Below are 13,935 nucleotides of genomic sequence, written 5' to 3'. Positions count from 1 at the left end.
ATACATCAATGGGCAAATGCAACGTCGAAAATTATAAATAATTCAAGATTTGTAACTGATATTTTATCTATTGTAAGAGCCACAACTTAAAACAATTTCTCAAACCAAATATGATTGAAATTCCTTTGGTTATGTCATGCCATAGGTCAGGGGTGGCCAAGTTCGGTCCTCGAGAGCCACCTTCCTGACACTCTTAGTTGTCTCCCTGCTCCACCACACCTGAATCCAATGAAAGACTCGTTAGCAGACTTTTAATGAGCCTTTCATTGGATTCAGGTGTGTTGGAGCAGGGAGACAACTAAGAGTATCAGGAAGGTGGCTCTCGAGGACCGAACTTGGCCACCCCTGCCATAGGTCATAAATGATGTTTAAAATAATCAATAGCTGTAGTGTTCACTCCCATGTCCAGATCTTGCATACAGGAGCTGTAATCTCATGAGGCAAAGTGTAAATGTAAACTTTCTTCATTAAATGTTTTAGAATTGGATTATATCACTTGTCATTCGCGTTGGATTAATTTACTGTGCAGCACCTTTTTTTTTTTACCTGTCACACCAGACCACCTTCAATATTTTGTCAGTTTTAACTTTGTTTGAATTTGCACAAATGACTGCCTCTCACAAACCCTCAATCTGTACAGATTTAAATATACAGCATTGCTATTACCGACCACATAGTCCACTAATTTATATAAAACGTCAACTTTTGTAATTAGTTGGTGGCATTGTTTGCCTAAACTTGCCTGTGGTGGTCTGATCTCACACAGTGGCAGTGATTCAACACACGTGATTTGGTATACTTTTACTTTTAGGTTCACATTTGCAACAAGGTAACTTAACCACTTCATTTATTCTTCCAAACTTTCGTGATGAATAATGCAGTCACTTCACTTCAACTGGCTCGATCGATGATGCTGCCGACTGTCCACCCTGAGTGTCACACAGAGATGGGCGACTCACTGAAATGTTGGTGACATGTAAAAAGACACACATGTAAAAACCAATATTTGGAGACCAGAAAAATTATTGCGTTCATCTTTATATATCGAATGATAACTCGACATAGTGATTATCGCGACAGGACTAACTGTGTTCCAGTCATTATGTAGAATCAGAGCGAGATGGATCTTGCAGCCACTGTGGAATCTGTTCTGATTAAACGTGACTCTCTCCTGCCTTCCTTTTGCTGTGGAGCCTAAATGAAAAGATTATTCAATTATTTCTCAGTGGCCCTCAGTACATGCTCACAATTATGGAAAATGATGTGCAGAAAAATGAAAAATACATTTTATTATAGTGATTCAAATTTAACATTGAGCAGTACAGATGGGGAAAAGCAATAAAATGAGATTCTAAACACAGTGGTGCAATTTTAACAGAGCAAGGAAACACTGAGGGCAGAGTCTCCCAGGGAATTCTGGTGTTCATCAGGGATGTGTTCTGGCTCAGACTGGGATTTGGGATTGAGTTGTGAAGTCCAGCAACTTAGGCGCCATGTTTAGTGAGGAGAGGTTGTAGCTCTCAAGTCTCACTCATTCAGAGTGAGACTCACGCTTTAAAACGGTCCTGTCAAGTCTAACGCATTTGGTGAGACTCAAAATGTTGTCACGCTTTCATGCTAATGCATGACATTCTCCAACATTTCACTATGACCTGCAAGACAAGATTCAGTTCAGATGAATATTTCACCTGAACCTAAGGCTGAAAGCAGTTCCAGCTACACCCTTCCCAGAACACACATACGAGGTCTGTCCGTAAAGTATAGGTCCTTTTTATTTTTTTCAAAAACTATATGGATTTCATTCATATGTTTTTACGTCAGACATGCTTGAACCCTCGTGCGCATGCGTGAGTTTTTCCACGCCTGTCGGTGACGTCATTCGCCTGTGAGCACTCCTTGTGGGAGGAGTCGTCCAGCCCCTCGTCGGAATTCCTTTGTCTGAGAAGTTGCTGAGAGACTGGCGCTTTGTTTGATCAAAATTTTTTCTAAACCTGTGAGACACATCGAAGTGGACATGGTTCGAAAAATTAAGCTGGTCTTCAGTGAAAATTTTAACAGCTGATGAGAGATTTTGAGGTGATACTGTCGCTTTAAGGACTTTTCATGGTGCGAGACGTCGCGCAGCGCTCTCAGGCGGCGTCATCAGCCTGTTTCAAGCTTAAAACCTCCACATTTCAGGCTCTATTGATCCAGGACGTCGTGAGAGAACAGAGAAGTTTCAGAAGAAGTCGGTTTCAGCATTTTATCCGGATATTCCACTGTTAAAGGAGATTTTTTTAATGAAAGACGTGCGGGCGGATTGCAGCGTCGGCTCGCAGCCGCCGCGACGCTCCGCCACAGGAAAAACACCTCTGTTGGAAGCCTTGAGGACACGTTGGAACATCTCCAGCTGATAAACAATTTCTCATATACTCACTCCACTGAAAGCCATCAAAAGCCAACTGGATTTTAACAAATGGTTATCAACACGGAGGTGTTTTTCCTGTGCCGCCGCGCCGCGTCGGCTGCGTCCCGACCAGTGATGCCGGTAACGCGTTACTTAGTAACGTGTTACTCTAATCTGACCACTTTTTTTAGTACCGAGTAATCTAACGCGTTAATCTTTCCAAATCAGTAATCAGATTAAAGTTACTTCTCCATGTCACTGTGCGTTACTATTATTTTTCATTGTGGGTCGATAACAGCATTAAACTTGGTCTGTGGGCAGGAGGTCGGGTTCGACTGAACTGCCCACTTTAAGTGAGCTGTGAGCTTTTAATCCGCGGTTTTTTGCAGCTGCTCGACTCGTCCTCACCTCTTAAAGCGCGGTGATCAGCACACCTGCACTGAACTTTACAAAGACATTTTTATACTTTTTTTCCTCCTTTATTTAGAATTCTGAGCTGAGCCGCTCTGTATCTGGTCGTTAAAAACAGCTGATCCTCCGTGACGTCAACAACTAACACTATTTTCCACTCAAATGCACCTAAACTCTCTTTCTGAGGATCACATGATGTGAAAACGCAATAAAACTTTCTTACCTGTAAATCTGGTCATGTTTTCTGCATAAATAAATGTTATCCATTCTTTGTGCTCAAACGCCAAAGCAGGGGCGAATGTAGATGGAATGGGGGCGTGGGGCAGGGATGTGCCCCCTCCCCCACAACACCCCTAGATTAAAGGTGCAATTTTGAAGCCGTTTTTTACTACAACTAAAATTGCTTAAAATAATAATAATTTCGACAAGTAAAATGTTTAGAGAGAATTTAAATGTTAGAAAAATGTTAGAATTTAATAGTTACCTTTATAAACAATGTAGGCTCTCAAGTTTTACTGTTACAGTGCTGTCAACAGTTAAATATGAGGTCAAGAAAGACGTCTTTATTTTACTTTTTATAAAACAAGTATTTATTTTCATTGAAGTCAAGAAAGGGTGACTATAAAGTGAGTTTTGGCAAAACAGGTATCATTGTCATGTTGAGGTGGCAGAGGGTTGTTGTCGGCAGCTGGGAAAAGTAACTAAAAAAGTAACTAGTAATCTAACTTAGTTACTTTTACAATTGAGTAATCAGTAAAGTAACTAAGTTACTTTTTCAAAGTAACTGTGGCAACACTGGTCCCGACGCGCGGACCCGTCCGCACGTCTTTCATTAAAAAAATCTCCTTTAACAGTGGAATATCCGGATAAAATGCTGAAACCGACTTCTTCTGAAACTTCTCTGTTCTCTCACGACGTCCTGGATCAATAGAGCCTGAAATGTGGAGGTTTTAAGCTTGAAACAGGCTGATGACGCTGCCTGAGAGCGCAGCGCGACGTCTCGCACCGTGAAAAGTCCTTAAAGCGACAGAATCACCTCAAAATCTCTCATCAGCTGTTAAAATTTTCACTGAAAACCAGCTTAATTTTTCAAACCATGTCCACTTCGATGTGTCTCACAGGTTTAGAAAAAATTTTGATCAAACAAAGCACCAGTCTCTCAGCAACTTCTCAGACAAAGGAATTCCGACGAGGGGCTGGACGACTCCTCCCACAAGGAGTGCTCACAGGCGAATGACATCACCGACAGGCGTGGAAAAACTCACGCATGCGCACGAGGGTGCAAGCATGTCTGACGTAAAAACATATGAATGAAATCGATATAGTTTTTGAAAAAATAAAAAGGAACTATACTTTACGGACAGCCCTCGTATAATCAAGCTACCTGGGTCAAAACTCAATCGACCACATGCCATGACGTACATTTGGTAATGATGTCATAGATCACGTGTGGGCTTCCTTCAATCTGCGCAAGGATGCTGGGAAGAAAATTTAAACCAATCTCACAAAGGCGTAGACATGAAGGAGAGGAGAGCAAAATGTGGTACACCTGCTAAAGTGACTGAAAGTGCAAGAAAATCATGCAAAGTTGAGGAAGAGGAAAACAGAAGGAGGCAGCTGATACTCCAAAAAATAGAGTGGCCAGAAATCAGGACAGCAGTGTAAAATACATGTACTGTGACACCACAACTTTTAATTTATAAACAACAGAAAAGGGACTTACATTTTGGTGTTCCACTGCTGCTAAAGTCCAAATTGCGATGTGTAGTCCAGTGATGCTGTGCACTGGCTTCAGACTTCCATAAAAAATAAAAGACTTTGTGTAATTCCTCAGTCCAGCCAAAAATCACGTCAGCTTTTCATCTGAACAGCTCTTCATGCATCCAGACAGCTTTTGGCTTTTGTGTGTGTGTGTGTGTGTGTGTGTGTGTGTGTGTGTGTGTGTGTGTGTGTGTGTGTGTGTGTGTGTGTGTGTGTGTGTGTGTGCGCGTGCGTTAAAAGAATTAGAAGCATCAGTTAGCTCAGTGTCGTTGTCCCCTGCACGCACGCACACACGCATCTGGGTCAGCACTTGTGCATGCGTGTACTACCAAAAAAAGACTGTGTACATCCTCAGTGAAGCAAAAAAAAAAAAATCACATCAGAAATTAGTCCAGCTTTTCATTCTTTCTTCCTGCAAACAGCCTCCAGACAGCACAGTGGATTTGTTTTGTGTGTGCGTGCGGCTTGGGTGTGTTTGTGCGCACGTGCATGTGTGGGCACAAAATTTGTCAACCGAAAACCAAATGGTGACTTTGTCATCAAAGTTTAAGGCAAAAATATGCAAAAACCGATATTTCATTAAATTCCCATCTTTCAAGTGGTGTAACATTCAGCACCATCCCCAAGCCAGTTTAACTATCAAATGACTTACGGAGGCAAACTCTTGCATTACATTTCATTTCAATGAAATGTAATTACATGGTAAATGGACTGCATTTATATAGCGCTTTTCCATCTGCATCAGACACTCAAAGCACTGTACAATAATGCCTCACATTCACCCCAATGTCAGGGTGCTGCCATACAAGGTGCTCACTACACACCGGGAGCAACTAGGGGATTAAGGACCTTGCCCAAGGGCCCTCAGTGATTTTCCAGTCAGGCTGGAATTTGAACCAAGGATCCTCTGGTCTCAAGCCCAGCACTTAACCACTTGACCATCACTTCCCCTGGAATACAGTAAGTCTCTTTGGCTGCTCCCTTGTTTTCACTGGTGGTCACAACAGCAAATCCGAGATGGATCTGCATATTGATTTGGCACAAATTTTACACCGGCTGCCCTTACTGACGCAACTCCATATTACATGCAGAAATGTGGCAGGGGTGAGGTTTGAACCAGTGCACTTGGTTTCGGGACGCAGCCGACGCGGCGCGGCGGCACAGGAAAAACACCTCCGTGTTGATAACCATTTGTTAAAATCCAGTTGGCTTTTGATGGCTTTCAGTGGAGTGAGTATATGAGAAATTGTATGTACATATACATATATATATATCAATCAATCAATCAATCAATCAATTTTTTTATATAGCGCCAAATCACAACAAACAGTTGCCCCAAGGCGCTTTATATTGTAAGGCAAGGCCATACAATAATTATGTAAAACCCCAACGGTCAAAACGACCCCCTGTGAGCAAGCACTTGGCTACAGTGGGAAGGAAAAACTCCCTTTAACAGGAAGAAACCTCCAGCAGAACCAGGCTCAGGGAGGGGCAGTCTTCTGCTGGGACTGGTTGGGGCTGAGGGAGAGAACCAGGAAAAAGACATGCTGTGGAGGGGAGCAGAGATCGATCACTAATGATTAAATGCAGAGTGGTGCATACAGAGCAAAAAGAGAAAGAAACAGTGCATCATGGGAACCCCCCAGCAGTTTACGTCTATAGCAGCATAACTAAGGGATGGTTCAGGGTCACCTGATCCAGCCCTAACTATAAGCTTTAGCAAAAAGGAAAGTTTTAAGCCTAATCTTAAAAGTAGAGAGGGTGTCTGTCTCCCTGATCTGAATTGGGAGCTGGTTCCACAGGAGAGGAGCCTGAAAGCTGAAGGCTCTGCCTCCCATTCTACTCTTACAAACCCTAGGAACTACAAGTAAGCCTGCAGTCTGAGAGCGAAGCGCTCTATTGGGGTGATATGGTACTACAAGGTCCCTAAGATAAGATGGGACCTGATTATTCAAAACCTTATAAGTAAGAAGAAGAATTTTAAATTCTATTCTAGAATTAACAGGAAGCCAATGAAGAGAGGCCAATATGGGTGAGATATGCTCTCTCCTTCTAGTCCCCGTCAGTACTCTAGCTGCAGCATTTTGAATTAACTGAAGGCTTTTTAGGGAACTTTTAGGACAACCTGATAATAATGAATTACAATAGTCCAGCCTAGAGGAAATAAATGCATGAATTAGTTTTTCAGCATCACTCTGAGACAAGACCTTTCTGATTTTAGAGATATTGCGTAAATGCAAAAAAGCAGTCCTACATATTTGTTTAATATGCGCTTTGAATGACATATCCTGATCAAAAATGACTCCAAGATTTCTCACAGTATTACTAGAGGTCAGGGTAATGCCATCCAGAGTAAGGATCTGGTTAGACACCATGTTTCTAAGATTTGTGGGGCCAAGTTTAAAAGCAGGAATTTAGAGGTCATCCATGTCTTTATGTCTGTAAGACAATCCTGCAGTTTAGCTAATTGGTGTGTGTCGTCTGGCTTCATGGATAGATAAAGCTGGGTATCATCTGCGTAACAATGAAAATTTAAGCAATACCGTCTAATAATACTGCCTAAGGGAAGCATGTATAAAGTGAATAAAATTGGTCCTAGCACAGAACCTTGTGGAACTCCATAATTAACTTTAGTCTGTGAAGAAGATTCCCCATTTACATGAACAAATTGTAATCTATTAGACAAATATGATTCAAACCACCGCAGCGCAGTGCCTTTAATACCTATGGCATGCTCTAATCTCTGTAATAAAATTTTATGGTCAACAGTATCAAAAGCAGCACTGAGGTCCAACAGAACAAGCACAGAGACGAGTCCACTGTCCGAGGCCATAAGAAGATCATTTGTAACCTTCACTAATGCTGTTTCTGTACTATGATGAATTCTAAAACCTGACTGAAACTCTTCAAATAGACCATTCCTCTGCAGATGATCAGTTAGCTGTTTTACAACTACCCTTTCAAGAATTTTTGAGAGAAAAGGAAGGTTGGAGATTGGCCTATAATTAGCTAAGATAGCTGGGTCAAGTGATGGCTTTTTAAGTAATGGTTAATTACTGCCACCTTAAAAGCCTGTGGTACATAGCCAACTAACAAAGATAGATTGATCATATTTAAGATCGAAGCATTAAATAATGGTAGGGCTTCCTTGAGCAGCCTGGTAGGAATGGGGTCTAATAAACATGTTGATGGTTTGGATGAAGTAACTAATGAAAATAACTCAGACAGAACAATCGGAGAGAAAGAGTCTAACCAAATACCGGCATCACTGAAAGCAGCCAAAGATAACGATACGTCTTTGGGATGGTTATGAGTAATTTTTTTCTCTAATAGTTAAAATTTTGTTAGCAAAGAAAGTCATGAAGTCATTACTAGTTAAAGTTAATGGAATACTCAGCTCAATAGAGCTCTGACTCTTTGTCAGCCTGGCTACAGTGCTGAAAAGAAACCTGGGGTTGTTCTTATTTTCTTCAATTAGTGATGAGTAGAAAGATGTCCTAGCTTTACGGAGGGCTTTTTTATAGAGCAACAGACTCTTTTTCCAGGCTAAGTGAAGATCTTCTAAATTAGTGAGACGCCATTTCCTCTCCAACTTACGGGTTATCTGCTTTAAGCTGCGAGTTTGTGAGTTACACCACGGAGTCAGGCACTTCTGATTTAAAGCTCTCTTTTTCAGAGGAGCTACAGCATCCAAAGTTGTCTTCAATGAGGATGTAAAACTATTGACGAGATACTCTATCTCCCTTACAGAGTTTAGGTAGCTACTCTGCACTGTGTTGGTATATGGCATTAGAGAACATAAAGAAGGAATCATATCCTTAAACCTAGTTACAGCGCTTTCTGAAAGACTTCTAGTGTAATGAAATTTATTCCCCACTGCTGGGTAGTCCATCAGAGTAAATGTAAATGTTATTAAGAAATGATCAGACAGAAGGGAGTTTTCAGGGAATACTGTTAAGTCTTCTATTTCCATACCATAAGTCAGAACAAGATCTAAGATATGATTAAAGTGGTGGGTGGACTCATTTACTTTTGAGCAAAGCCAATAGAGTCTAATAATAGATTAAATGCAGTGTTGAGGCTGTCATTCTCAGCATCTGTGTGGATGTTAAAATCGCCCACTATAATTATCTTATCTGAGCTAAGCACTAAGTCAGACAAAAGGTCTGAAAATTCACAGAGAAACTCACAGTAACGACCAGGTGGACGATAGATATAACAAATAAAACTGGTTTTTGGGACTTCCAATTTGGATGGACAAGACTAAGAGACAAGCTTCAAATGAATTAAAGCTCTGTCTAGGTTTTTGATTAATTAATAAGCTGGAATGGAAGATTGCTGCTAATCCTCCTCCTCGGCCCGTGCTACGAGCATTCTGACAGTTAGTGTGACTCGGGGGTGTTGACTCATTTAAACTAACATATTCATCCTGCTGTAACCAGGTTTCTGTTAGGCAGAATAAATCAATATGTTGATCAATTATTATATCATTTACCAACAGGGACTTAGAAGAGAGAGACCTAATGTTTAATAGACCACATTTAACTGTTTTAGTCTGTGGTGCAGTTGAAGGTGCTATATTATTTTTTCTTTTTGAATTTTTATGCTTAAATAGATTTTTGCTGGTTGTTGGTGGTCTGGGAGCAGGCACCGTCTCTACGGGGATGGGGTAATGAGGGGATGGCAGGGGGAGAGAAGCTGCAGAGAGGTGTGTAAGACTACAACTCTGCTTCCTGGTCCCAACCCTGGATAGTCACGGTTTGGAGGATTTAAGAAAATTGGCCAGATTTCTAGAAATGAGAGCTGCTCCATCCAAAGTGGGATGGATGCCGTCTCTCCTAACAAGACCAGGTTTTCCCCAGAAGCTTTGCCAATTATCTATGAAGCCCACCTCATTTTTTGGACACCACTCAGACAGCCAGCAATTCAAGGAGAACATGCGGCTAAACATGTCACTCCCGGTCCGATTGGGGAGGGGCCCAGAGAAAACTACAGAGTCCGACATTGTTTTTGCAAAGTTACACACCGATTTAATGTTAATTTTAGTGACCTCCGATTGGCGTAACCGGGTGTCATTACTGCCGACGTGAATTACAATCTTACCAAATTTACGCTTAGCCTTAGCCAGCAGTTTCAAATTTCCTTCAATGTCGCCTGCTCTGGCCCCCGGAAGACAATTGACTATGGTTGCTGGTGTCGCTAACTTCACATTTCTCAAAATAGAGTCGCCAATAACCAGAGTTTGATCCTCGGCGGGTGTGTCGTCGAGTGGGGAAAAACGGTTAGAGATGTGAACGGGTTGGCGGTGTACACGGGGCTTCTGTTTAGAATTACGCTTCCTCCTCACAGTCACCCAGTCAGCCTGCTTGGGTTCTGCCAGGGGGGAACTAACGGCGGCTAAGCTACCTTGGTCCGCACCGACTACAGGGGCCTGGCTAGCTGTAGAATTTTCCATGGTGCGGAGCCGAGTCTCCAATTCGCCCAGCCTGGCCTCCAAAGCTACGAATAAGCTACACTTATTACAAGTACCATTACTGCTAAAGGAGGCCGAGGAATAACTAAACATTTCACACCCAGAGCAGAAAAGTGTGGGAGAGACAGGAGAAGCCGCCATGCTAAACCGGCTAAGAGCTAGTAGCTACGCTAACCTAGCGGATTCCTAAAAACACGCAAAGTGAATAATTTAGAGGTGATTCAGCAGAAGGAGTGCTTTAGTTAAGGCACGTAAAGATTACACTGGGAAACAAATCGTAATCTAGATAACTAGATCAATCTAACTGCGCAGATTAAACAGCTAACAGATACAGAAAAACACCGCTGTGCTCCGGAACAGGAAGTGATACAATACTGCAGTGACCCTAAGCACACAGCCAAGATATCAAAGAAGTAGAGAAGCTTGAATCTTCGACTGGACTGGGTTGCTTGATGTGAGGACGTTTCGCTTCAAATCACAGAAGCTTCCTCAGCTAAAATTCTTGTTCTGGTAGTCTGACTTCTGTCTTGACTCTTGTAGAGAAGAATAAATAAATAAATATATATATACATATATATATATATATATACATACACACACACACACACATATATATATATACATACACACACACACACATATATATATATATATATATATATATATATACATATATATATATATATATATATATAAGTATCCGACCTTATTATTTTTTTTAAAAAACCATATAGATTTGAATCACGTGTGATTACATCAGCCAAGCTTGAACCCTCGTGGGCATGCAAGAGTTTTTTCACGCCTGTCGGTGACGTCATTCGCCTGTGAGCAGGCTTTGAGTGAGGAGTGGTCCAGCCCCCTCATTGGAATTCCTTTGTCTGAGAAGTTGCTGAGAGACTGGCGCTGTGCTTCATCAAAATTTTTTCCACAACTGTGAGGCACATCCGTGTGGACACCATTCGACAAATTAAGCTGGTTTTCAGTGAAAATTTTAATGGCTGATGAGAGATTTTGGATTGTTTCTATCGCTGTAAGGACTTCCCACGGAGCGGGACGTCGCGCAGTGCTCCGAGGCGACGTCGTCATCCTGTTTCAAGCTGAAAACCTCCAAATTTAAGCCTCTGTTGACCCAGGACGTCGTGAGAGAACAGAGAACTTTCAGAAGAGGTCAGAATCAGCAGTTTATCCAGACATTCCACTGTTAAAGGAGATTTTTTTAATGAAAGATGTGCGGACAGATTGGCGCGTCGGCTCGCAGCCGGCGCGGTCTGCCCGCCACAGGAAAAACACCTCCGTTGGAAGCCTTAAGGACAAGTTGGAACATGCCCTGCTGTTAAACAATTTCTCAGATACTCACTCAACTGAAAGCCACCAAAAGCCGCCTGGATTTTACAAATGGTTATCAACACGGAGGTGTTTTTCCTGTGGCGGGCGCACCACGCCGGCTGCGAGCCGACGCGCCAATCCGTCCGCACATCTTTCATTAAAAAATCTTTAACAGTGGAATGTCCGGATAAACTGCTGATTCCGACCTCTTCTGAAAGTTCTCTGTTCTCTCACGACGTCCTGGGTCAACAGAGGCTTAAATTTGGAGGTTTTCAGCTTGAAACACGATGACGACGTTGCCTCGGAGCGCTGCGCGACGTCCCGCTCCGTGGGAAGTCCTTACAGCGATAGAAACAATCCAAAATCTCTCATCAGCCATTAAAATTTTCACCGAAAACCAGCTTAATTTGTCGAATGGTGTCCACTCGGATGTGCCTCACAGTTTTGGAAAAAATTTTGATTAAGCACAGCGCCAGTCTCTCAGCAACTTCTCAGACAAAGGAATTCTGATGAGGGGGCTGGACCACTCCTCCCACAAGGCGTGCTCACAGGCGAATGACGTCACCAACAGGCGTGGAAAAACTCACGCATGCGCACGAAGGTTGAAGCTTGGCTGACGTAAAAACATACATATATATATATATATATAGTGGTATTGAAAGCGGTACTTAGTGTTGGGTATTTTTCTGGGAATTGGTCTTAAGTTTGTCACTTTATGATCATGACCACCCTGACAGCAGATAGGTCATGTTGTGAGCGGGATGTGAACCCCTGACATCAGGGTACTCTGGAGTCGGCCCGTACACGATGCCTTCTTTCAGTGAAGGAGAAGCATCAGGTTGGATCATTTTTAAACTGAGCCCAAGGACACATATTAGTGGACCTGGTTTCTCTCCGGTGGCAGGAGAGCTGCAGGCAGCAAGGTGAGTCATGTCAGATAAGAGGATCTGTGCGGGTTCCACATCAAGCCAAGCAGAAAATGAGCAAACAGGACAAGCAGCCTGACAAACAATTAATTCAGATTTATGCAAATATCGGAGGAAAAAAAACCCGAGCTCGGTCTCTGTGATATTCCACACAAAAGACTGGAGATGGAGCTGGATGCAGGGAATTGTTTTCACTTTCATCACCACACTGAGCTGGAGGACAGACAGGTTTTAAGACGTGTGTGTGGAATCTGAAGGTGTGTAAGTGGAGTTTTAGGGCGAAGCACCTGTTGCAGTTTGTCACTGTGTCAATCACTCAAACCCGTGAAATACAGTCAAAACCTGCCCGACAGCCACCGCAGGGCTCCGAATCTACAACCAGCACGTGTACCGAGGAGAAAGAAAGAAAAAAAAAAACAGAATAAAAGCAGAGGAAGAAGCTCGCCTTTACTCACACGAAAACTCCGAAGAGCAGAACTCGGACGCCGATCTCCAGAGCCAGCTGTCGCACGGTCTTCCTGCGGTCCGGAGGCGACACGTTCATGGTTCACAGATAATCCGCCAAAACAAGAAGAAGGTAACAGGTTCGGTTCTGGAAGCTCCGCGTGATCCGACCGGATCCTAATCACACACCAACCTCAGCGCCTCCATCACAGCTCCGTCACCTGAAGTGCTCTCCTCCTCCTCCTTTCTCCTCCTCTGCCTTCCTCCTCTCTCCTCCTCTGCCCTCCTCCTTTCTCCTCCTCTGCCCTCCTCCTTTCTCCTCCTCTGCCTTCCTCCTTTCTCCTCCTCTGCCCTCCTCCTCTCTCCTCCTCCCGGCTCCGTTTCAGGGACTTCCAGCGGTTTTCTTCAGAACTCTGCAGCGGAGAGCTCCTAAAACCCAAACACCTCCAGGTGAAGGGAGGAGAAAAGTCATCTCTCTCTCTCTCTCTCTCTCTCTCTCTCTCTCTCTCTCTCTCTCTCTCTCTCTCTCTCTCTCTCTCTCTCTCTCTCTGTGTTATGGTCAGTGGCGGTTCTACACTGAATTACTCCCGGGCAAGACCCCCCCCCCCAAAAAAAAATTTTTGCACAGACATTTTTTATTATTTTTAATATTTTAGAAATTGCAATTGGAATTAACATCAAAAGACTGTAGGCTACAATATAACTCTTATACAAAACATCCATGAATTTCAAATTTGAATAAACACGTCACTTACATGCTAAAGGTCTGTCATTAGACACTTTATTCATCTGTCTTTCAGGGAGGAACAATTTGATCTTTTATTAAGGTGCATATTTGTCTCAACATTTAGCTAAATATTCAGCTTGATGTTTGTAAAGATTAGGCTAAATGTGTAAATACAGAGCATCAACTCATCTGCAAAAGTTTTAGGTTTGACAGAAATTTGATAATGTAGTTTATTTTTTTCTCCCTAATTTTAGGTCTTCATCTGTGGATCAGTAAAAATCAAAACTGAAATGTTCCTGGCATTCCCATGCCAATGAAATTAAATGTGATTCTTTTTCTCCATCAAATAAACCAGTTAATTATGAAAATAAGCCTCATTTTAAATGTAATTATTACTATTACTATTATCATTATCATTATTATTATTATTAGGGCCCGAGTAGACAACGTCCTACGAGGACCCTATTGTAATTGCGCTGTT

At 42.5% G+C, this 13,935-nt stretch overlaps 1 protein-coding gene across 1 annotated transcript in view; it reads right to left on the bottom strand.

The window, feature by feature from the left end:
* Positions 1-12,957, bottom strand: part of plpp4 (phospholipid phosphatase 4) — a 518,492-nt gene extending 505,535 nt beyond the window's left edge. The window contains exon 1 of the mRNA XM_034185252.1: positions 12,739-12,957. Within this exon, the coding sequence (XP_034041143.1) occupies positions 12,739-12,827 (89 nt within the window). The 5' untranslated portion in view covers positions 12,828-12,957. The remainder of the gene's footprint in view (positions 1-12,738) is intronic.
* Positions 12,958-13,935: the final 978 nt, after the last annotated feature.

Source organism: Thalassophryne amazonica, chromosome 13, assembly GCF_902500255.1.
Source record: "Thalassophryne amazonica chromosome 13, fThaAma1.1, whole genome shotgun sequence".
In the NCBI taxonomy this organism is placed as follows: Eukaryota; Metazoa; Chordata; class Actinopteri; order Batrachoidiformes; family Batrachoididae; genus Thalassophryne; species Thalassophryne amazonica.
Note: the sequence above shows the minus strand (reverse complement) of the source record. Positions and strands in the feature narration are given on the sequence as shown.